The sequence below is a fragment of the Parus major genome, chromosome 3 (assembly GCF_001522545.3).
Source record: "Parus major isolate Abel chromosome 3, Parus_major1.1, whole genome shotgun sequence".
Classification (NCBI taxonomy): domain Eukaryota; kingdom Metazoa; phylum Chordata; class Aves; order Passeriformes; family Paridae; genus Parus; species Parus major.
The window spans coordinates 67,734,553-67,758,600 of NC_031770.1; the positions used below are offsets into that span (position 1 = coordinate 67,734,553).

At 39.0% G+C, this 24,048-nt stretch overlaps 1 protein-coding gene across 1 annotated transcript; it reads right to left on the reverse strand.

The window, feature by feature from the left end:
• On the reverse strand, positions 1-7,167 carry GTF3C6 (general transcription factor IIIC subunit 6). Its single transcript, XM_015622909.2, has 6 exons — positions 6,979-7,167; positions 5,327-5,407; positions 3,015-3,078; positions 2,415-2,459; positions 2,173-2,286; positions 1-656 (listed from the first exon to the last, which is right to left on the reverse strand). The coding sequence occupies exons 1-6, from the start codon at positions 7,060-7,062 to the stop codon at positions 358-360; spliced, it is 687 nt and encodes a 228-aa protein (XP_015478395.1). The 5' UTR covers positions 7,063-7,167; the 3' UTR covers positions 1-357.
• Between the last annotated feature and the right edge of the window lie 16,881 nt (positions 7,168-24,048).

Here is a 24,048-nt window from a genome sequence, read left to right on the forward strand (position 1 = left end):
TGAAGGTATACTTGAAAACTTCAGGACTTTATTTTAAACAATGAAATTTCTTTATTTTTACAAAATGTTTCAGACTTCACAATTCAGCAACATTTTTTTTAAGGTATGACTTTCTTCTAATTATGTAGCCATTTCCATTTGTTCAGTTTTGAGGTAGGGATACATTCATTTCCAGTCAGTAATTTTAAAAAACACTTAAGCCCTTCTCACTATAATTCAAACACAAAAGCAATGCACAAAATCATCATGTCTGTTTTTCCACTATTCATTTCTCAGATAAGGTGGAAACCATGTCACAGCTTATAAAAGTTGGCCCATTAATTCCATGAAGAAGTCCTGAAAATATCAGAGTTAATATCATGGAGGTACATTCTCCTCTAAGGCAGCATCTCCAGAAGGAGTTTCCTCTGCCCCAGAAGCAGAGCTGTCAGGCAGAGCATTAGGGGTATCTATTTCCAAGGTGTGTTGCTTTTCCAGGTCACAGTTCACGTTAGAATTTCCTTTGCTGCTCACCTCTCCCTCTGACTCTTCAGTCAATTTATCTTGGGCCTGAGCTGACTCCTCAGAATCATCCTTTTCAGGCAGAAAACTGCAAATCATATTAGGCCTGCTGTAGGAAAAATCTCTGTCCTTGATCTGCAACCACTCTACTCCACCTGATGTAAAGAAGGAAAATTCTATTAGTTACAAAAACAGTTAACAGCAGTTTTTTTCTTAGTTTAAGTTCACTTTTATTAAGGCTGAGGCTGACCAAGATCTAAGTAAAAGAACCACTTCAAACAGAAAGATGTGCATGTCCCTCCTATTACTTTTAACATACCCATTTATTACTTTTCATAGTCAGAAAATACAACACAGGACTAAAAAGATCTTTCCTTCCACCCAGTATGACAGTTCCTGTTGTATTTAGGTGTCTGATGCCACCCTTAGGCCCTTAAAATTACTTGAATCAAAATGCAGAGAAAATATTTCACTAATGCAATGAAGAGAATAGAATATATGTTCACCTAAATAACAGGCCTTCTGGCAATAGGTAATGACAACAGAAATAGGACACAAGTTCTTGCACTCTCTTTAACACAGGTGTAACAACAAGTTGGAACAACAGGTTGAAACCAACCCCAAATAGAAATGGGATTCCACTCCCATTTTGCTTTTTATGCAGTACATGTTGTCACTTCACAAGATGTTGTAGTTACTTTGTATGCACAAGTTAAATTCCTGTCACAGTACAGAAACAGTGTTTTTTCAGTACTTACCATCAGAATTGCTGCTCCAGAATAAAAAAGGCCTTTGTATTAAGAAAAATACTCTCTAGTCTCAATTTAATATTACCTGTACTATCACAATAATAGTTTCAGTTTAATATTAAACAATTAATTCTATAGACAGAAGTGGTACATGGTGTTGATAAGAAAGCTGATGTTTGGTAAGACTCTAGATGACACCTCATTTTATACCTCCTATGGCCAGTGTCCATCTGACTGCACATTTAAGGTAAAATGGCTATATATTCTTAAAATATGAAGTAGTAACACTGGCTTGAGTGAAAAAAAAGCAGCTAAAAGCAGTAGGAGAGCTCTAATGAATAATGCTATATATAGTAGGATACTCAGTGTTTGACTATGTAAAAGTACTGACTTTTGTAGAAAAAAAAATAAATAGAGCAAACATATGAACCCTGACTTCTGCCTACAGAATGAAAATCTTTATAAGTGCTCTCTAGGTATGTCTTTGCAAGTAATTTAAATTCACTTCCATTCAACTGTAAATTCAGTAAGTACAATTCAGTCCTTTTCAACAATTACAGAGACTCAAAGTCATTAGAAAAAATAATGGAGGCAGAAAAAAAAAAAATCAACTAAGAACTAACTCAACAGCACCTCTGATTATAAAACTTTTAGATGAAAGAAGGACGTACCAGGGAGCATCAGCATACCCTGCTCTTATTCTTACTTGTAGTGATCTCCTACTAGCCATTTCTGGAGGCAGCGCTGGTCAGAAATGTATTTAATTTTTTAATTTAAATATATGCATATGGTGCCTACAGAAGAAAGTTCCTTTAACTTCCTTCATGCTCTTGAGTCAAACACTTGATAAAGGCTGATGCTCCCAAGCATAATCCACTTGTGTCCACACACATAAGAGTAGAATCCACTCGTGTCCACTCACCAACATTCTCTTCTCCTTCCTTCTTTTCTGACAGAAGGGTCCGTGTCATGTTCAACTTTTTCACTGTGTGGCACTTGTATTTCAGCTGTACTTTTTGGTTGCCTTCTGCATCTACTAAGAATTGACGAGAAAAAACAATACCCAAACCCCAATTGTTGTAGTGAATTCCACTAGAAACTGAAACAAGATAAACATTTTTAACCTCCCCAGCTACTGAGACAAAATCAAATCACAGCAATTACCTTGCTCTGTGTTTTCCTCAAAAACCACACAGGTTCCCAAGGTATCTATGAAAAAGAAAGTGAGAAAATTTTAGAGACTTATTTATATCAGCTGCAGATAATGTGCCCACGGGCCCAGCTGTGGGAATGTTCTGACTTCCAGCCCCTCACAGAGGTGCAGCACTGGTAAAGAACTCAGGAACAGGCAGGAGTATCAGAGTCACTGGAAGTCACTACAAGGGAGGATCCCAGACCATTTTCTTCCAGACCAGTGTTGTCACCACAGAGAAAATGAGAGAACAACAGATTGCACAACGTGTCAGTCCTGCTTACACAGGAGATAACAGAACTTTAAGGCATTTTATATCCCACAGTTCTCTCTGCAGTAATACTAGCTGGTACACCACAGAGTCAGCTTCCAGACATACTTACCTGGAAAGTACCATGGATGCATTATTAATTCAGCAGTGAACTCAGACTGCTGCTGCTCTACATGGTGTTATACAACCACCCACAACTTCAGCCTCTCACAGGACCAATTGCAGTAAAACCACCTAATAGTAAGAAAGTTCCTTGGGTCATGTGGAAAGGGAGAGATTGTATTCACTTAAGTTTTCCTACCTTCATATTCTCCTGCAAATACATATCTGTCCACTTGTAAAATGGGCCTCTCTGTCTCTATTCCCTATGTAAAGAAGGATAAAATTGCATAATGTCAGGACTTTATTTGCCTAGGTGAATTTCTCACTGTAAGACCAGCAAAGACAGACATAGCAGAATCCAGAGTATATCAATTCCTCATCATACATGTTCCTTTAAGTATATTAAATACAAAAAAATACCAGACAATACTCTTTAAGTTATCATAATAAAACCTAGTATAGAACTGTATAGAAAATGCTCTACTATAATATAATAAATTTAGATCAAACTGAAACCAACACTCTATATAAGTTAAAGTGCTGTTATTTCCTAAAGGAAATTAATGTAACCTCCGTTTCAAATGAAAAAAAAATGTGTTTGCATGAAGATGATGTCATCTTCTAAGCTTCAATTAATACAAGTTCTAGAAAGTGGAATAACTTTCAAACTGGAAAACATGCAGGGTGAAGAAGTCCAGCATTACATCAGCACCCAAAGTGCCACTGCAGGGTCATGGAAGCTTCTGTGATTACTGTGTGTCTAAAATGTGAAGGAGCTGGAAATTGTTGCTATTTTATTTTTTTAAACAATGAGTGGAAGAGTAAGGAAGTACTTCTATCGGTTCATTCCCTTCCTCTAGAGCACAGGTTTCCCAAATACACAAGCCAGCACCCAATTTTTCTTATATAAGATATACCTATATACTGTATTTTGATAAAAATCAATGTCTGAACAGAACACACTAATTAAGGCAAAATAACTTTGAATAGTACCTTGTGAACATCAGAATTTTTCAGGACATGAAGACCAGCACATACTAAAAGTTTTGACAATAAGGCATTATGTGGTAAATTTCATAAAACACAGAACAACACACACGTTAATATGAATTTGTGCAATTTTCCTCTTGGATATTTGTGTGTTTCAAAAGTACAAGATCAACAAGACTTAAGGTCTGGGATCGTCTTTCTTCTGCATAAATTGAGAACACCAATAACATTAAGCTAACATATAGAACATATTTTGATTGGGTTTTTTTTTCCCTACAAAAAATAAAATAATAACACACTAAGCAATAGCATGATAAGGATTTTACATTAAAAAAATTATTTCTTTGGCTGATTTGCATTCCTTTGTGAACTACACAGACTTGGAGACTGTCTTCCCCTTATGTTACCAGCATAAACTTGCTGAACAGTAACACAAAGCAGACACTCTAATTAGTCTTAGCAACAGTTGTCCCTTACTAAAAGCCTCAAGAATGCTTACTCCATGGAGTGAACTCAAGCAGACGTGGATACAATTAGGACACAGTATGGACACTTTAACCTTTTACTAGTAACATTACAAGGGAATCTCAAAGCACATTTAAAATAACCCCGCCAGCAGTACTGCAGTGTCTATAGACATTCAGCCGTCAGTATGAATGATACATATAACAAATTTCAAGAGAATTAGATCGGATCAAGGAAGGAAACCAGCTTATAAACACAGGTCTATACAAAGATGAGTATTTTATTAATTTTGATTTTATTTCTACTTCTGGTTCATTTAGAATTGACTTTACCACTCATATATATTGTGATCAGTGGCACACTCAGATGTTCTTTTCCATCTTTTCAGCCTATAATAAAGGTCTACTTTCAGAAAGTATTTGCAAATCAGTAGTACTTGTACTATCTATACAGCTCTCATAGTCTACATAGGTTTTGAAGGGCAAATAAAATCTGTCCTTTACAGACAGAGTGATTAAAAACCTCAAAGGAATGGGAGAGGGAAACTAGAGTCCTACAATGACCTTACGGTGATGCAAACAACATCCAAAATTGTTTACCAAATGCTTAATACCCAGTTATCCTTTACAAGACTTGAACTTGCCAGGACACATCTGCAAAAAGCCTCATTGTAAATACACTGTCAATCTTAAATATTTTGCTTTACCCGTCTGCTGTATTCCAGTTATTTGAAGAATTGTGATTAACAATTTTTTTAAATGTGTGAAATACATAATTTTAAAAAAACTAACTTAGAACTTGAAATCAGAGGAAATACTTCTCCAAGCTTATATATACTTCTGAAAAAGTTCCCTTATATTTACACAATAATATATTCAAAAATTTTACGCTGTTTCTGAAAGGGAGCCCACAACATGCAGCCAAGTACAGCACACATAATTCTCTATCAAAGCTTTGATCTTATCTTATCAATGTCAAGAAATTTAGAAGCAGCCTCAGTCCCTTGTTCATATCAGTAATAACTTACCCCTTTCCTATCGTGCTGTAATCACTCACCAAAATCTTGCACTTGTTTTCACATTTTTCTAAGAAGTCTGAATCAATAATTCCTGATAGCTCGACCATGACCAGTTGCTCCTACAAGAAAAGAGAATGTACAGCTATAACAGATATAACAGAACTCAGGGGGGAAAAAAGGCAGAATACAATCTACACCAGTAAGAACAGCATACAAAGACACAGCCTTTCAGGATAAACAGATCCCAAATAGGAGTTTATGCTGCGTTTTGTCAAGAGACAGACCTCCCGTAATACCCAGGGAAATGTAGTGACCCACTAAGCCATAAGACACCTGTTTCACACCTGAACTTCCTGGCATTTTCTTCTTAGCGAGCAGTGGGGGAGCACTTTTTTTCACCCTTGAAAAATGAGCATAATGGCTCTGGGGAGATCCTACAGCACCTTCCATCACCTAAAGACAGCCTACAAGAGAGCTGGAGAGGGACTTTTTACAAAGGTCCATGTGATAGTGATAGGACAAGAGGTAACAGATTTAAATCGAGAGTGGGTTTAGATTAGGTATTGAAACTTTCATTGTTGAAAGTAATTTTTTTTACTGGGGAGAGGGCGCAATGGAACAGATTGCCCAGAGAATCTGTGGATGCCCCATCCCTGGAAGTGTTCAAGACTAGGCTGGATGAGGCTTTAAGCAACCTGGTGTGAAAAACGAGGTTCACATAATTTTTATAGAATTTAAAAGTTTAATAAAAAAGACAATTAGGAGAAAAAAATAAAGTGTACAGATATGGCAGGGTGTCTCTGCATTCATCCAAGAGAGCACACCTTACTAACAAAGTGTTGTCCCTTAAAAACAGAATCCTACTACATATCCATAAATTCTCATACATATTCATACATTCTTAGGATCTTTGGTGTTCTTCTGTTTAGTTTTCTCTTGCCCCCTTCCCAATAGATCAATCTTCTTGGCACCATTGAGATTTACATTCCCTGATACCAGAAATGCAATAAATTCCTCCCCCCAGAGTTCTGGTCACTGCTGTCTTCATCTGGATAAGATAGTTTACAAATGCAGGAGTTCTCTAGCTATTTTTTTTTTTCCTGTCTTCGGATTATACAAACAAAAGCAGTTTTTATTTTAATACTATGCTATAGCCTAACATACATGTATTATTCTACTATTTCTAAGTATATTAATAAAACAAAATTTCCCATTCTTATACACATAACATTCATTTTAATATTTGTGAAAAGACAACAATATAATATGTATCTATAACACTGGTCTAGTGGAAAGTGGCCATGGCAGAGGGTTGGAACCAGATGGTTTTTAAAGGCCCTTGCAAGGCAGGGGTTTGGAACCAGATGGTTTTTAAAGGCCCTTGCAACCCAAACCCTTCTCTGATTCTGTGATTTTATGGCAATAGGAAATAACAGAATCTCTAAGTTCTCTCTCTGACCACGCCGTTTTCCGGGAAGCCCGAGAACAGCCAGAACCACGCAGCTCTGGGGAAGGGACCCCTGTGGGGACCGAGAAACCCGTCAGCTCCAGCGAAACGCGCTCGGCCCGCGGCGGGCCCCTCTCCCCGTCTGCCCCGCCGGCCAGGCGGAGCGGGACCGGGCCACGCCCCGAGGGGGGCCGGACCCTTCCCCCGGGGCTGGGGGGCGCCTATGTATCGGCATCCACCAACCTCCACCTCGTCCTCCTCCGCACCGTCGCTCCTCCCGCCCTCGCCGCCCGCCGCCGCCGCCGCTGCCGCTGCCGCCGCTGCCATGTCGCCAGCGCCCGCCCCGCGCCCGCCTCAGCGCGCACCACGTGGGGCCCGCGCCGCCATCTTAGAGCGGAGCGGCCCCGCCCCTCCCTCAGAGCCGCGGCGGGCGGGCCCGGCCTCAGCTCCGCGCCGGGAAACGCAAAGACGAGCTGCTCTTTGGCACTGCCGGCCGCTCTGCGAGTGTTTCTTGAATCTCAGATGTGGTGCTGTAAAATGGGAATCCCTAAAGATCATCCTTCCCCCACCTTTTTATTTTTTTTTTTTTTAATTCTTTTCTTCCAAAATAAAAGGGCTACCGGACACATTATTAACACAAATAATGAATGCCCTGCTTCTGGTACAGATCATTAGTTTAGAAAGCTTTTATTATGTAATAAAATTTGCTGTTAGTTTCTACCACTCGTGTCCTTTGCATGACGCTTTCTAGTTACCTTGACAGATTCAATTACACCCCAGCAAATACATCCTTCTGACCAGGGTTTCTGAGAAAACCTCTTAATTTATAAGTGCAGGATATTGTTGTCCACAAAAATCGGATTTGTTTCCCAGTGTTCAACAATAATTACAATATAAGCCAATAATTACACCCATGAGGAAAGACACGTGGAGTATTTTATTTCAGAGTTCTTTAAGCCTGGGCACCCAGTGGAATTCCACAAATCAAGCCAAACAACTATCAAAACCTTCTGCTATTTATACATTTCAGCAAAGAGGAATTAGAGCTAGCTACAAGTTTCATGGTTCTCATATTAATTGCTGTTCTATCTTCTATTGGTTAATGATTCTCTCGCTTCTCGCGCTAATCAGTCCCATGGTGTTTCTCTTTTGGGCCGATGGATTTTTGGGTCAATGATCTGTGAGTCGGTGGTCGGGATCTCCCCCTGCAGGATTACCTTTTACCCAGTCAGAGTTCATTCAGCACAGTTGTTGGGTGAGGTTTATTAGTTTCTTCTTCATCCTGGGGGTTCTGCCTAGTGTCCTTGTGGGTCATAAATTCTGCATTCTTTGTGTCTGCTGTCAGTGGCACATCCTTATTTTTCCAACTTTGTTAACCTCCCTCTGGGTGTGAGATCACTGAAACCTGTCAGGCCCTAAAGCTGTTCTTTTTCTACCAATTCTACCAACCAGTCATTTGTCTTTCTAACACCTGGACATCACTTAGGGCTCATGGGCTGCTGTCGATTTCACAGACTAAATCTCCCTTCTTGCTGATTAGGCTTGAAAGTATACAAAGATGAAAGATAAAAGAAAATCTGTTCTTGAGAAAATTTTGCATATTGTACATCTAACTACAGTGTTGCCCTCCATAATTCTAAGTTGCACGCTGTTTTTTTTTATTTTTCCCTTTTTCTTTCCATATGCTATATTTCTTATTTTGTATCAAAGGTGTGTCACCATTCCTTGTCTTGAAGTCATTAATTAAAATGTTAAGTAAAAACTGTTTGCAAGGGAAAATGCTGAAAATTTTCTTCCAGCCTCTCCTTTCTTAACTAACTTCCATAAAATAGACATAAATGTCAGCATTGCACCATATCAAGTTTTTAACTATGTCCAGATAGATGTGATCTAGTGCGTTTCTCCTTTTCCTAGAAAAATTACAGATCTTAATAATATCAAATAAGTTTAACAGGGTTTTTATTTGGCTTTAGGCTTTGTCTCACCTTTTGTTAAGCTTCACATTTTAATTACTTTTTCTTAGAGCTTGTTTTGGAATATTTCATACTGCTGTGGTAAAAACAGCCTATAAATCTGGATTTGTTATAAATACAGGAAAAGATGCTCAGTCATGTTACCTTTTCACTACATGAATTGCAAAGGCTTGAATTTTGACTGCAGGGAATAAAAGCTGTGGAACAGATGCTTGGTATACTACAAGTGTTAATTATCAGATATTTTAAAGCAGTATTTTATATCATTGTCTGTATTTAGCTTTAGTTTTTGCAACAGGTCTTCCTCACTTAGATAATATTTTTGTTGTTTTAAAAAAAAGCTCTACCTCAATAAAACAGAATCAACTCTCTATTTTGAATATTTATTTTCTTTTAATTAATTGTCATAACTGACAGTGCCTCTGTAATGTTATATGAATTCCACCATTCTCTTTTTATAGCTGGGGGGAGATGAAGTGATATAGTGCAAAACTACAGAAAGCCCTAACAGGAATGTAAATGTGTGCCAGATCAGCCTGTGTAAATCATACACTGGCATGAACTGCTGTGAAGGAGCAAGAACATTTATTTGCTTTTAAATCAGCCTGTGTCGTGCAGAATCTGGGGTCATCTCAGTCTCCCAGTTATCACAATTCAGGGCACGCAGTTGGATGATGGGAAATTTTTGGTGTATTAGTGCCAAAGGTATTTTAGAAGAGATTACCACGTTGTCAGGCTAAATTTGCCATGGGCATTAGTGGTTTACCTTAGTCTTTCCTATCCTGGCAGGAGTATTTTGACAACCTAGCTCTTAAAAGAGCTGAGTCTGTCCTCAGAGTCTGCCAGTGAGATTGAACTGCTTGATGAGATAAATATGGAAATACATGTCTTGAGGACCCAGATTTTGGGTTTCTGATGTCTCAGCTAACAGTCCTGTCAGTGCTTGAACAGATTTATGTGTGCATGCTGCCAGAGGCCAGTTCCTTGGTGGCACTTACGTAATTCTGAGTCAGTGAGAACTACATGGTCAATTTAAAATAAATGCTCGTGTTTGAGATCTATGTGTTTGAGATTACATATTTAATATGGATGTACTGGTTTCTGTGGGCTCACCTCCAATTTAAGCATGTTAATATGTATTTTATTTTGGGCCACATAGTTAGCAAATTTTAGTTGTGGAAGTTCATAGATTAGAGGCTTGGACTATCTGTTTAGCAAATAAACGTTGCAGTTAAGGTACATTACAGGAAATCAGAACAAGTTCACTGAAACACATAATGAACAAATTCTGTCTTACTGCTTTGTCTCATTTTTCCATTTGATTTTGATTTTTATCTTCATGTTTGAAATTCTTTCTCAATCCTTTTGCAGAAGGGAATTGCCCTTTCTCCATTCCATCATGAATACATTACGTTCTTTGTGAGGCCCTGGCACTAGTCTAAGTAAAAGGTTAAATGTTTTGTAAAAGCACAGGGTCTCTGTTTACGATCTTATGTTTTTTTCTGTCTGTTTAGATTGTGAGTGTTGCTGGTTGAAAGCCTTTTGTATTATGTAGTGACAAAACATAGGATTTAGCATTCAAAAAACTATAATAGATCACATGTGTGCAAATATACACACACAACTTACATCTAATCTTTGTATCTGTGCTATTTGCTGAATTGACAGCCTTGGAAGAAGGACATTGTAGTTCCTAGGCTTATTTTCTGTTGGAAATGTAACTAAAAGCAATGCTGTGACAAAAGGTGATTGCCTGTGGATGTCAGAAGAGATTCTCAGTAAAATGCTACCATGTGAAACACCTAAATGTCAAAATACAGTGTTGTAAGGTACAGAGAGATGCAGGAGAAAGCTTGCAAGAGACTAGTGTGTGCTTCTGGATGTAGCTGGGGCTGCAAAAGGTACATCAGCGCCAGGACAAAGGTAATTTGGTGATGGTATTACTGAAGATGATTTCTATTTCTCTGCAGTGCCATTGCTGAGCCTCTTCAGTTAGGAATTTGTAAGCCAAACCAGTTCACAGGTATTGACCAAAACAAAACAAAAAAACAAATAAACTAACAAAAACCCAAACAAAAAAAAAAACCATAAAAGCCCCACCTGCTTGTTTCCTTTGCATATGTGCCTTTGTCTTTTCCAGAACTCCTTAAACATTATGTATGGAAATCCTAGGAATTCTATTAGACAAAACAAAGAAGAGCAGGTCCAGTAAGGAGTACAGAGCTGGTTCTATTTACTGAGTCTAGTCTAAAGTAATGGAGTGAGATTTATAGTAGGAATATGTCCTGGTTTAGGGCAAATTCGAGAGAGAAGGGCAGGGGGAGCAGTGGGCTCACATTTTCCCCAGTATTTGTTTGTCCTCTACAGAACAATTATTATTTTCTTTGACATCCACTATCATCTTCAGTTCCAACTGGGCTTTAATTTTTGGGACCTTATCCCTGCATACCTGAACAATGTCTGTATTCCTCACAGGTTACCTGTCTTTGATTCCACCTTCTCTGTTCTTTCTTTTTGCGTTTGAGTTTGGAGGTGCTCCTTGTTCACCTACAGAGGTCTCCTGGCATTTTTACCTGACTTCCTACACATGTTTCCTGGGCTTCCTCTTCCCTCCGGGGCCTTTTTCTACAGGGTTCCTGCAAAAGTCCTCAAACAGACATATTTTGTCTTGTCTTCCTTGGGGAAAAAAGCTTGGATGTTAAAAGTAATGAATGCTGCCCCCTGCACACAGCCAGCTCAGAGCTTCAAATGCTCCTGAAGAAACTTGGTGCTGTATCCGCATGTGTAAGGGATGCATCTTCACAGCTGTGAGTGATAGGTCAGGAGCAGAGTGGTGTGGCATAGCAGAGAACTGCTGCAGTGTCCTTCAGGGAGTTCTGAAACAGGGATCCCTCTCAGTAAAACTTGGCAGGTGACAATATTCTGAAGCAAGTGGTAATACATGGGGAGTAAATGAAATTACTTATTATCCAGCTGGATCAGAAGGGAATGTCTATCTATAGAGCTGACATGCTAATTTATGAAATGTCAAAGTTTGGCATCTTTTACAGGACCTCAGATAAACTGGCATCAGTTATTTGAGATAACAGGATGAAAATTCTTACTCCTGTTGGGTTGAAAGCAGCTGAAAGCCCTTGACTTAAAATTCACTAGGAATAGTTATTATTCAGGGCCAAACTCTTTTATAATCCCAGCTGGCCTGTCTGTATTTCATAGAATCAGAGAATGGCTTGGGTTGGATGGGACCTTAAAGATTACCCGATTCCAAAACCCTTGCCATGGGTTGGGACACCTCGCACTAGACTGACTTGCTCAGGGCTCCGTCCAGCCTGGCTTTGAACACTCCCAGGGACTCCCATCCACAGCTTTTCTGGGCAGCCTGCTCTAGTGCCTAACCACCTTCAAGCTGAAGAATTTCTTCCTAATCTAATCACTTCATGCCCTTAAAAAAGCTCTCTTGCAGTCCCCTTCATATACTGGAATGCTGTTCAATGGTACATCTGGAACCTTCTCTTTTCCAACCTGAACAACCCCAAATCTCTCAGCTTTTGCTCATAGGAGATTATTTATTTAAAATGTATTTTAAAAAAACTAATAAAAATGATCCTTGGAATTTTTGTGCATACAATTATGTAAAATCAGAAAGTTTTTTTTTCTTTCATATTTACTCACTGATTTTGATCAAACGTTCCTGTGGCTTACTTTTTACCAAAGTGAAATATTTTTATTGAATTGTATTTTGGTTTCTGTCTACATTAACACCTTTTGTTTGTTAGTGAAGTGCTGTTAAAAGCAATTTTTACACACCTCAAGAATGGCCAGAGTGGTTTGCAGTGCAGGAAATAAAAATCAGTTATTATCAATCTGCATCAGAAGCATCAGAGCCTTTATTCAGTAGGCTTTTATTGAGGTGTAACTCGGCAGCAATTTGGAATTCCTCGTAGTTTACTGCTTGTGTAGTGATGTCCACTGACCTGCAGAAAATGTTTCTGACACAGTATAAAAAGTAAGAATCATATTGTTGAAGCTTGAGGGTCAATACTATATGTGTTTTTTTTTCTTCCTGTGATATTACTACAAGGTGTAAGAATGTTGCTTTTTCAGTGTTAGCTCATATTGTGTGGGTGCAATCATGAATGCATTCTGTGCCCCAGAAGAAGTGCCAAAGGTGAGGCAGGATAGAGTGGAGTAGCCCAATAAATTAGTCCAGCTGTACAACCAACAGAAGGATGCACTGACTCAGTCCTCTGCCTGTGTGTATCTCTTTAATTACTAAAAATGTATTGCTCCATAAACATCAAAACCCCCAAATCCAGAAAAGGAGACTAAGAACAGCTAGTTTAAGTTGGGATAGTGTAATAATGTGCATGAGACACTGGAGGGAAGGAGAATAAACACCAGGTATAAATCATGTAGAGAAGATGAAAAGAGACCTTTGCACTACCAAAGGATGTTGAGACAAATCAGAGGTAAAATCAATTCCATATAGGAAATATATCTTGTTAAGACTGTAGTATATAGATTGCAAACACTTGCTGATAAGGAAAACCAGGCACTGTAAAAACAGAAAACAAAAGAGAAAAGGTTGAGTGTAGGTAAATGGCATATGGATCAGAGTCATGAGACTAAAATATTTGGTGCCATAAAGTTTAGGCTTCTTGGCCTGGACTTGATTTTTGATCACCATCATCATGTATGGTCTGCTTCAACCTGTTTTTATGGAAGAGCCATTTTGAAATAGTAATCTTGTTATACTTGCAGTATTGATGCACTTTTACAAAGAAAAAAACCCATCTGTTTCCATAACAGACTACAGTGGAGTGTGGTTCTTAAAAGAAACTAAACTGCCAAGGAATAAGTTGTTGATACAGGTTAGGAGAAAACAGTCTGTTCTCAAAGTGAAGGGTGACTATTAATGTATTTTCATGGAAATTTGAAGTAGGAAACATATTTCTAAATTATTTGTTGAGAAAAAACCCTTAAAAATCCAAGGTGGAAAGTGAAGCATGGAAGATAGATGATGGTACAGTATTTTTGGGATTCTAAAAATGAAAGCCTACTGTGAGCTGTAACACATGACTAGATAGTAAAAGGGTAGAGGAATTGCAACCATTCTCTGTCTCAGCAACTCCTGAGATAAAGATTGCTGAAGAATGAGGAAATACCTTTGCATGCTAGTCCTGTCTGTTCTGCTTTTTCCAGGCATTCACTATGGGCTGATTTAGGTGACAAGGGTATTTGCTAGGTGGATCTTTGATCTGTCTCACTGTACGGCTGTTCAAGGGTCTCAAATCTGTTTCAGAAGGACAAACCAAAAAGCTGGTAAACCTGTTACATTCCTTTCCAAAATTTATAAAGGCTGAACTCAATGGACGATTGGATGAGTACCTGAAGGAGGGATCACTGGGAATAATAGCATGGGCAAATCCTATCAGGCCAAGGACATAACTGAGCTGACAGCTGGGAGCACACCATGTGTACTTGTGTTCTTCACTTGGTGGCCACTGCTGCAGACAATGTAGTGAGAGAGCCAGACCCAAAGGTGAAACCTTTTATGAGCAATAAATTCTATTTAGCAGCTTTGTTTTTAATTCCAGGTATTAACTCCACTGTCTTTTGTACAGAGAAGCAGAGGAATATAACACAGTAGATAAATGACAGCAGATAAAAAACCAAAAGGTGGAAATCCCTGTGAAGTTCCCATTGTCACTTAACATATCGTGACATTTGGTATGCCTACAATTACTGCTTTTACTCATGAAGGGATCAGTACTTGGAAACAGCTGTTATTGGGCTCTTTAGGAATTCTATGGAGGAAGACTGTGAAAAGCATTGTGAGTGACTTTTAAGACTTTAAAGCTACTAGAAATGTAATTTTGAGGAGCTGTGTGCAAAGCCGGTGCACTGACCCACTGCAAGTCTTGCCTCTATTTTCAAGAGGAAGGAAGAGTAATGAATGGGGAAGAAGGACCTGAATCTGTACCAAAGCACACTTACCATTTACACTGACTAAGGAATACCATTCAGAAACACCAAGCAAAAAGTGGAAAGAACACTGTCACAGTTGAACACATTCTTTCAGCAGTCCTTCCTTCCTGACTCACATTGTTGTTTGATAATGTGTTTGGAAACAAGGACAGAAATGCAACATGATAATCTTTCCTATGACAATTGGATCTCTTAAAATGTTTTATGTTTGTATGAATCTGTTTGTTTGGTTTTTTTAAGTTAGTTCATAGGCACCATACTGCTGGGGTGATGTTGACAACAACTCACATTACCATATCCTGTAAGATGTCATTACTCCATTTCCAGCATAGTTTGTATTATGCAATTAAAATGCAATTAATTGGAGAACCAATTTCTAAAGCTAGCTTTTGTCACAGCACACAGTGCTGTAATCAGTGCTAGGGTCATCTGAGGGTACATCCACATGGATGGGTGCAGACAGTGAGAGGTTCACTCTGCCTGTGCCCTGAGCCAACCAGTGTAGCAGCTGTAGCTGTGATTTGTGTGCTGCTGAACCTGAGTTACCAAGGCTGGCTGCAAAGCAGGATACATTAGCCTGGGCTCAGAACTGTGCTAATGTGGCCACATGATTTCTGGAAAGAAGCTGGTCTTATGTCCAGCTGGCTCAAAGCATGAATAGAGCAAAGAAATGACTGTCTCTGTGAGTTAGTCAGAAATGCAGGTCAGGAGATGAAGTGTGAAAGAGTTTATCTATACTTTTATAACTGCTGTGAATGAAATTTTCACTTCTATGTAAGAAAATAAACTCACTGCTGACAATTGTCTCATTTAGTTTGTGCTAAGCTCATGATATTTTCAGTATGTGTGAATGTATGCTTTTGACTTCCACATCAGGAGAGATTCTATTTTAAAAATAGTAATTTTAATATGTTGGGGTTTTTTTCCCCTAGAAAAGCAGGTAGGCAAATTTTTTTAAAACCAAAGGTCTATTACCTTTAAGGCTTGAAGACTTTATTATCCTTTATTACTTACATTTGCAGTGAAGCATAGCTGTTTTTTTCCCGGCAGCCAATCAAGAGGGAGAGACAATTGTCATCTCAAATTCCAAATTGGACCTAGGCAGCTCTGGAGGGAATTATTAGCTATCTGAAAATGCCTCAGCAGCACTTACTGCTGATGTGATATTTTATTTTTTTTTCCCCACAGAAATCTGCTCTTACAGGAGAATAATTTATACTTTCTCACATGTATTTTCAAATGGTGGATAGACTTGAGGCACTTTATACAAGTCTATAATGAAAATGGAAAATATTGAATTCTGATGGCATTGAGTTTTTTAGCTCTTTATTTGCTGTCTTGGAGATTCTGAAGACAAGTTGTTTACACTAAGGATCATCTTTTACAGTCAGTAGCAACACAAAAATACCCTCTACACATAACTAATTCAGGACTTTCTGTTCCTATTTCTGCTCTTACAAGTAGGTGTTGTATTTGTACTAGGTCCCCAGTGCATCACCTTTTAACGCCTTTTTTTGTAACTAATTTCATAACTTTTTATTGCAATTCTTGCATTCTGAGTAGCTTATACTGATTGAAATGAATGAACTGATGCTAAAGTACATTCATCTGAACATGTGCTACATGAGTTTTTCTAAAAGATTGCTATTAAGTACTGCTTGATCTGCCAGGGTCCTCATCCTGTAATTGAGCACCAACTAGGAGATGAGAGAAGATGCCCATAAGTTTATACTGTCATATCTGTATTTTAATCCAATGTTTTTGCTTTATCCTCCTTAAAGGATTGAACATGACATCCAAATGGCAGACTTGAACATCTTAGCCATAGGGTCAATCATTAACATCTATCAAGGGCTCAGAATCTCCCTGCAAAGAAGACTAACAGAAGTTTATGCTGCCATTTAAATACACATGTTCTTAGGAAAAACTACCAGGTACCAATTTTAAGATACAAAAATAATTTATTTTTGAAGAGGACAATTTTCCAGAAGGTATTATAGTAAAACCCAAAACTTTTTGTCTTTAAGTAATAGTTATATAACACTGTACATTTCCACTGTGCATGAAAGCATGCCCAGTCCCTTGGAACCAGGAGTGTTTTTCCCCTTGTGGGAGGTAGAGAGTAACACCTTAGACTTGCTCTCCCTTACATTCACTGTGTTAGAACACATAATGATGTGTAAATGGCACCATTTCAATTCCTTCAAGCTTATCCAGCCAGTACCGCTCTGGAAACCAGAAAAGGCATGGCAAAGCATTACAAATACCCTTCTGTCATCTTCATTTTGGGAGCAATCCAGATGGAAAGATACTGCTGGAAGTATCTTTGTACAGCTTTGGACCAGTCTGGGCAAGGGACTGTGTGCTTGGCAAGAGCTACAGAATGGCCAGATCTGGCATTGCTGACAGGAGCAGTGGTCACTGCCAAAATCTCTTTTCCTTCAGTTTGTCTAATCAGCTCAGAATTAACAGGCAACAGCCCTGAATTTGTGAGCAGACACAACAAATAATTTCCTCTCTTTCCCTCTTCTATGCTATTCCAATCAGCTCTTTCCCCCATATTAGCAGATACACAAAATGACCAACAGTAAATGATAATGATTCATTTACTTGACTTTTTCATTTATTTGGCTTTGCTGCATCTCTGGAATTCCCAAATTACATCTTTTTTTTTTTTTTTTTTTTTTTTTTTTTTTTCAGGAAGTGTACTCAAGAATTTTAGGAACTATCAAACTAATCCTAATCCAGCACTGAAACAAGAGATACTATGATGAATATTTTCACTGCTAGAGACAACAAAAACTTCAAAAAATATTCAACTTCTACACTATTCAATCTTTACACTAGTGTCTTTACTCAGAAGACGGCGAGTTGTTCAAATCTCTTGACCTGATTTAGAATATATATATATATATTTATTCTTATGTAGCCTTAAGGTTGTCTCATCAAAAGAATACCCATAATATTGTGGATTTAGGGTAACTACCAATGAAGGATCCTTGCACTCAGCGTCTCCATGTTACCACTTTTTCTAACATTCTATTTGCCACTGGCACCTCTATGAAATGAAGTAAATGCCATTATTTCCATACTGTATAACTGAAAAGACTTCCATGAACTTCCATTCCTGCATGCATCTCAAGATGAAGACCTATAGGTCATGCCTCCTTCCCACTTGGTCCTTGAAGAGACAGTTGTCTGTCTTCCTGTGTGGTTTCAGATTCCAGCAGATTTAAGTGTATTCCAGGCTACTTATCAGTACAGCAAAATCCTGCACTTTTTTTTTTTTTTTGTATGGCAACAGAACATCCTGCATGTGACATTCCTATTCTCCACAGCATACAAGCAACCATTCCTCTGATTCCAATAGGGTCCCTGAGGGCCTGACTTTCAATCTTACCATTTCACCCCAGAATGCATTAAAATATATCTTTCTGCAGATGGATAGAGGTCCACTAAGAAATTGTATGTGATGTATGGTTCCTGGAACAGAAACTTCCCATCAATGCTGTCTCAGAGCTCAGGCTCCACTGCTAGAGTGAAATTTCATTAGATTTGCAGATAGAGCAATCAAAATAATTCCAAGTGCCTACAGAGTCTTAAACAATCTTGAAATTAAAGGACTCCAAAATAGTAAAACTTGGGGAACTGCTACAAACATGGTAGTCTAGAACTGCTTATTTTTTTGGTGTAATTTATAATTTTCCATATCAATATACATAAGTATATACCAGTGTGTATTTACTTTGTATCTAAAATGTGTATTACACATGGAATACAGAGATTGTAAAAATTTCTTGAGTCACTATCACATCAACTGAAAAAACCTGAATATTTTGAGATATTCAGTATGGACTGAACATCTGTTTCTGCAACCATCTATTTTTTTGTCTATTAATTTGCCTTGACTACTACAAGAAATTGAGCTCGATGAGTTGGCAGTTACCCAAATTCAGTAAGAATGCCTAGGATTATGATTCTTTAAAAAGGAGTTAAGATAGTTTTATTAAAGCTAGTTTAAATGTGATTTCTGTGTGTCTCTGGACTACTTGCTTTGTGAAAGATCAAACTGGATAGCTTTTTGGAGTAGCTGGTTCATTTCTTACCAACTGCTTGACATAGTAACTTGAGCAGTTGAAAAGAACTGCACTGGTTCGAAACTTCTTGTCTGCTGAGGCCTTCTGGGTGGTCTGCATAGTTTAAATATTTCAGGAATGAAGTATTTAAAAGATTACAATGTTAAGAGAGCAGGTAATCAGAAAATATATCTTTCTGTTATGTAGCAGCACACTAAATGGAAGAACTGAAAGGAACTGTTACATGTAAACTGCTCAGCTTTTTCATGTCACGGCACTTAACAACAGAGTACAACTACAAATAAACTTTTTACCATGCCTAGAACTAGAATATTAAAATATATGAATTTACAGTTGGTTATCTAAAACCAGTGCAAGCACAGCTGAAACAATGAAATATTAACATTTAAACCAATATTAATCAAGAGCACAGACAATTACAACACTGGCTGTTTGTCTGTTTGCTTTACTGCTTTCACTAGCCCCATCAGCTTCGTGCTCAGCATCTTTCTGCTGTAGGTACTGTAGCCTCAGAAATTACACCCTGGAGCCTTTGCAGCTTTATCTTGTTGTTATATATGCCAGCTTTCATTTCCCTAGCACACTAGGGGAAAATATACCTTTTATATATTTCTTTTATATTCATTATGTTTACATAATGTAATATTTCTGTATTTCTTTTATAATCATTAATATATTTATTTTATACTCATTCTATAAGGGGAATGAGTAATTTTCTTATTTTTCCGTCCTCTTTCTCTAAGCCCCCCCATATTTCACAAAAGTTTAGGGGAATAAATAAATCAGGCCTTTATTTAAATCAGCAACTTCATCAACATTTTTGGTTTTATATCAGATTTTCACTCTAAATAAGACTTTAAGACTTGAGAATTAGAAACAAATATTAGATTATCAAATAAGATGAAAAAATGACTTCTGCACTATCTGAAAAACACATCTGTAAAACTGCCAAATTTGGGCTGTGAGAGAGATGGTTTGGATAGAGCATCCTACCTATAATGTAGCTGATAATGTGGCTTTAGGGAAGATATAGCCCAGAAAGAGCCCAAGCCTCCAAGCCTAATCAAGTGAACACAGGAGTAGACCCGATGATACATACCTTGCTGGATATTGTAACAGTATTGAGGATGCTTTAAATAATTGAATGAATACACATTCTTCCCTCTCCTCTCAGATAATGCAACAGCATTATCTTGGTTTTAAAACAGCACTATGAAATAAAAACAGGAGAGAAGCATCTTTAACAAAAAGAAGAGAGTTTGGAGTGGGTTACCACTAGAGAACAGCCCTCAAGGGCTTAGGCCCTCTGGTTAGTGTTGAGTTTCACCCTGAAATAGCATGGAATACATGTGTATAGGCTGTTAGGGGTTCTGGCTGCAAAATACTCCAGCAGCTAAGAAATAATGTTTTAGTTAAGTACGGTCTAGTTTATCTACCTTTTTATAGCTTGGATTCTAATTTTATATTTGAAATCTGACCATGTATTTGGCTAAATATTTCCTAACTTTTAAGGTCAGTGCTGTTAAAGATGAACCTAGTGAAGCTGACAGGTACTTAGCAAGTTCCTCTTTGAAAGAAACAAGTCCAATTTTAGGGACTGGAGATGAATGTAAAGCTACAGTGGCCAATGTGTTGATGGAGCTGTCATATGGTGTGTTTCAATAAATAATCTCTGGCAGGCACAGAGGTCAGTGCCTTTTCTGGAAGAAGCAGATGATGAGGAGGCACTAAATTGCTCCAAGTTACTGAGCAAGAACAATGTATTTGGAACATTTTGTCTTGTTCTGTTACATCTGTTAACTCCTGTCGACACAGAGAGGAAGCTGAAACTTAATCCTATAACTGCAACTTCCAACTCTGTTCAATCGTATGCTGGCTTTTCCCTGTCTCTCTTTGTTGGTGCAGCAGTTTTAATAGTATAAAACAAGTACCAAATACTTACTTTTGCCCATAAAGTAAGATAATGAAATTTGATAGACAAAAATTTGACAATTTTCATCTTCTAGACTTCTGGAGCCGAAAGTCCATTTCTAATGGAAATAAAAGCCAGAAATTCCATTTCTCTGGCTACCTTGCAAACACAACCCAGAACTTCACACCTTTCTAAAGTAGGGATGTCCATATTGGGAGTTATTTAATATCTTCTTTAATGACATGGATGAAGGGACTGAGTGCACCCCCTGCAAAACTTCAGATGACACAAGACAGAGCGATGCAGTTGACAAACCTGAAGGATGGGATGCCATCCAGAGGGACCTGCACAAGACAGAGATGTTGGCCCATGGAAATCTCATGAGGTTTAACAAGGTCAAGTGCAAGGTGCTGCACCTGTGTCACAGCAACTCTCGTATCAATCCAGGCTGGGGAATGAACAGATCAAGAGCATCCTCCCAAAAGGCCTTTGGGCTGCTGGTGGAGGAGAGGCTGGACCTGACCCAGCCATGGGCACTCCCAGCCCAGAGAGCCAAACCTGACCTGGGCTGCATCCAGAGCACTGTGGGCAGCAGGGGAGGGAGGGGATTCTGCCCCTCTGCTCTGCTCTGCTGAGACCCCACCTGCAGGGCTGCATCCAGCTCTGGGGGCCAGCACAGGAACGACATGGAACTGTTGGAGCGAGTCCAGAGGAGGGACACCAAGTTGATTAGTGATGTGTCACCTCTCCTGTGGGGCAAGGCTGAGAAAATTTGGATTTTTCACCTGGAAAAGACAAGGCTCTCAAATTGCAGCCTTCCAGGACCTGAATGGAGCCTGCCACAAAGATGGGGAAAGACTATTTACAAGAGGATGTAGTGACAGGACAAGGGGGAATGGCTTTAAACTGAATGAGCAAAGGTGTAATTAGGCGTTAGGAAGAAATTCTTTACTGTGAGGGTGGTGAGACACTGGAACAAGTTACCCAGAGAAGCTGAGGATGCCCCAATTCTCTAAGTGTTCAAGGCCAGGCTGGAAGGAGCTTTAAGCAAGTCAGTCTAGTGGAAGGTGCCCCTGCCCATGGCAGGGGGGTTGGAATCAGATGATCCTTAAGGTCCCTTCTAACCCAAACAATTATGTGATTCTAGGTCTTTAAATGGGCAGATGCCTTATATATTATTTTGAAATCTTAATATTTAAGAAAAACTTAAGAGTGATGAACTGAGAGGATCTGTATAATCTAGAAAAACATGTGGGAAAAATAACAGGAAGGCTATAAACAACATAATTTAGAGTCAGGGATTAGGTAAAGTGCATGCAATAGGAACTACAGGATACAAAAATGTGTGTTCACATTCTGGCTAATCCAGGAATGAAAAATGCTGAGCTTATGGTATTCATGTGTCTGGTCTTGCTCCTAAAAGTGACTGTACATATTTCATTTGTACACATATATTTAAAATTAATATTAGTTGCCAAAGGCAGAACTAAACATGTTATATACATATGTATATATGTAAAATTTATATAAAGATATGGCTTTCAGGCAGCTGCAGAAGCAGACTCTCTAGGGCCTGCTTAGTTTTTAAAAATGTAACAGCAGCTCCAATATTATAAGTACAGTGTATAACAAGCAATAGAAGAAAATGAAACTGTTTACTTGAAATAGCTTGGGAGCATATCCTCACCATTTTCTCCAAGCCTTGTGCATTTAGCTATTGGTGGCATTGCTTTTGGGACTATCACGCCTGAGTTTACACCACCCCAGTTGGCAAGCTTCAACATTTCTGCCAACATTATCCTGCACCACCAAAGCAGCAGCCAGACTGACAGCCAGGATCCATTTCAGTCATCTCACCCAGAATACAAGTACCAGAGCAGCATCACCTCTTTGGCATCAACAGTAAAGGTCCAGGATTGGAAACCACTGGTTTTTAATGCCTATTCAAGTAGCTTGGTACACAAGCACTGGTGTCAGCATCTTCCTTTCTGCCCCATAAATGGACATGAGAGTACTCAGGCACAGAACTGCCTTATCCTCTTTTCCTGCCCTCATCATGCTACCTTCAGTTTGACCATCCCCTCCACCCCCACAGAGTCCAATATGGAATCAGAGAATGTTGTGGATTGGAAGGAACCTTAAAGATCCCCTGCCCACTGGGTCAGGCCCCCCCAGCTTTGCAACCACAACACTGAGTGCTGGGAAACATGACTGGTGACCAGGCACCTGCTAGATGTGGCACCACTCACCCCCTTTCTCTGGGTCTGATGACCCAGCCCGTTTTTAGACCCAGCAAAAAGTACACCCAGTTTCCTCAGGATGTTGTGACACAGCATCTAAGGATTTGCTCAAGTCCAGATGGACACCATCCACCTTTCCCTCATCCACAGAGTGGGTCAGCTTGCCATAGGTGGAGATCAGGTTGATCAGTCAGGACCTGTCTTTCACAATTGCATGCTGGCTGGGCCTGATTGTCCTGTATGTGCTGTGTGACAGTGCTTAGTACCATGTGCTCCATGACCTCTCCCTGGCAATGAGGTCAGGCTGCCAGATCCTCCTTGTGGCCCTTTTTGTAGGTGGGCATCACATTTGCTACCCTCCAGCCAACTGAGACCTTTCCAGTTAACCAGGACAGTGGCAAAATAATTCAAGTGGCTTGACAAGCTCTTTCACCAGCTCCATCAGTATCCTTCAGAGGAAGATTATTGCTCATTTGTCATGGCTGAAATTGTTAAAACAGGATCTCTTGATGCTGCAATTTGGAATTTATTTTCATAGCATTTGCTGGGCATTTTAAAGTCTTAAGTACTTGAAGTAACTACAAGATACTTCACTTACTATTCAGAATACCATTAGAGATCTGTAACATCACAGAGAAGGTTCTGGGTGACTAATGAAACCTGTATTCAGAAATAAACAATTTAAAGGTTTTAGACTTCCAGTACAATAGCAACACAATACTTAGGTGACTTTGGGGCATATCAGCACTGCTGGAGCTCTGCAGGTATGATTAAACTGCAGCTGCTCTTCCAGTAGGACTTACCACATGAACTCAAGGAATTTTCAATTGTGCCAGTTGCATCTGCTTAGCACTGACATTCCTAGCCACTACCTTCAGGTTTAGGTTACTATCTAGATTAGGTAAACCTGCCTACTTCACCTTAAGAGATAAATCTCACCCTGAATTCTCAAAGCCAGTCTAAGCTTAAGCACACAAATGTATGCCAGTTTGTTACTTAGAACCAGTTGTCTTAATTCAGAGGGCTATTTAGAGTATTTAATGCTCAAGAAAAAGATACAGGTTAAATGCAGACAACACATTCATTTAGAGAAACTGGTTTAG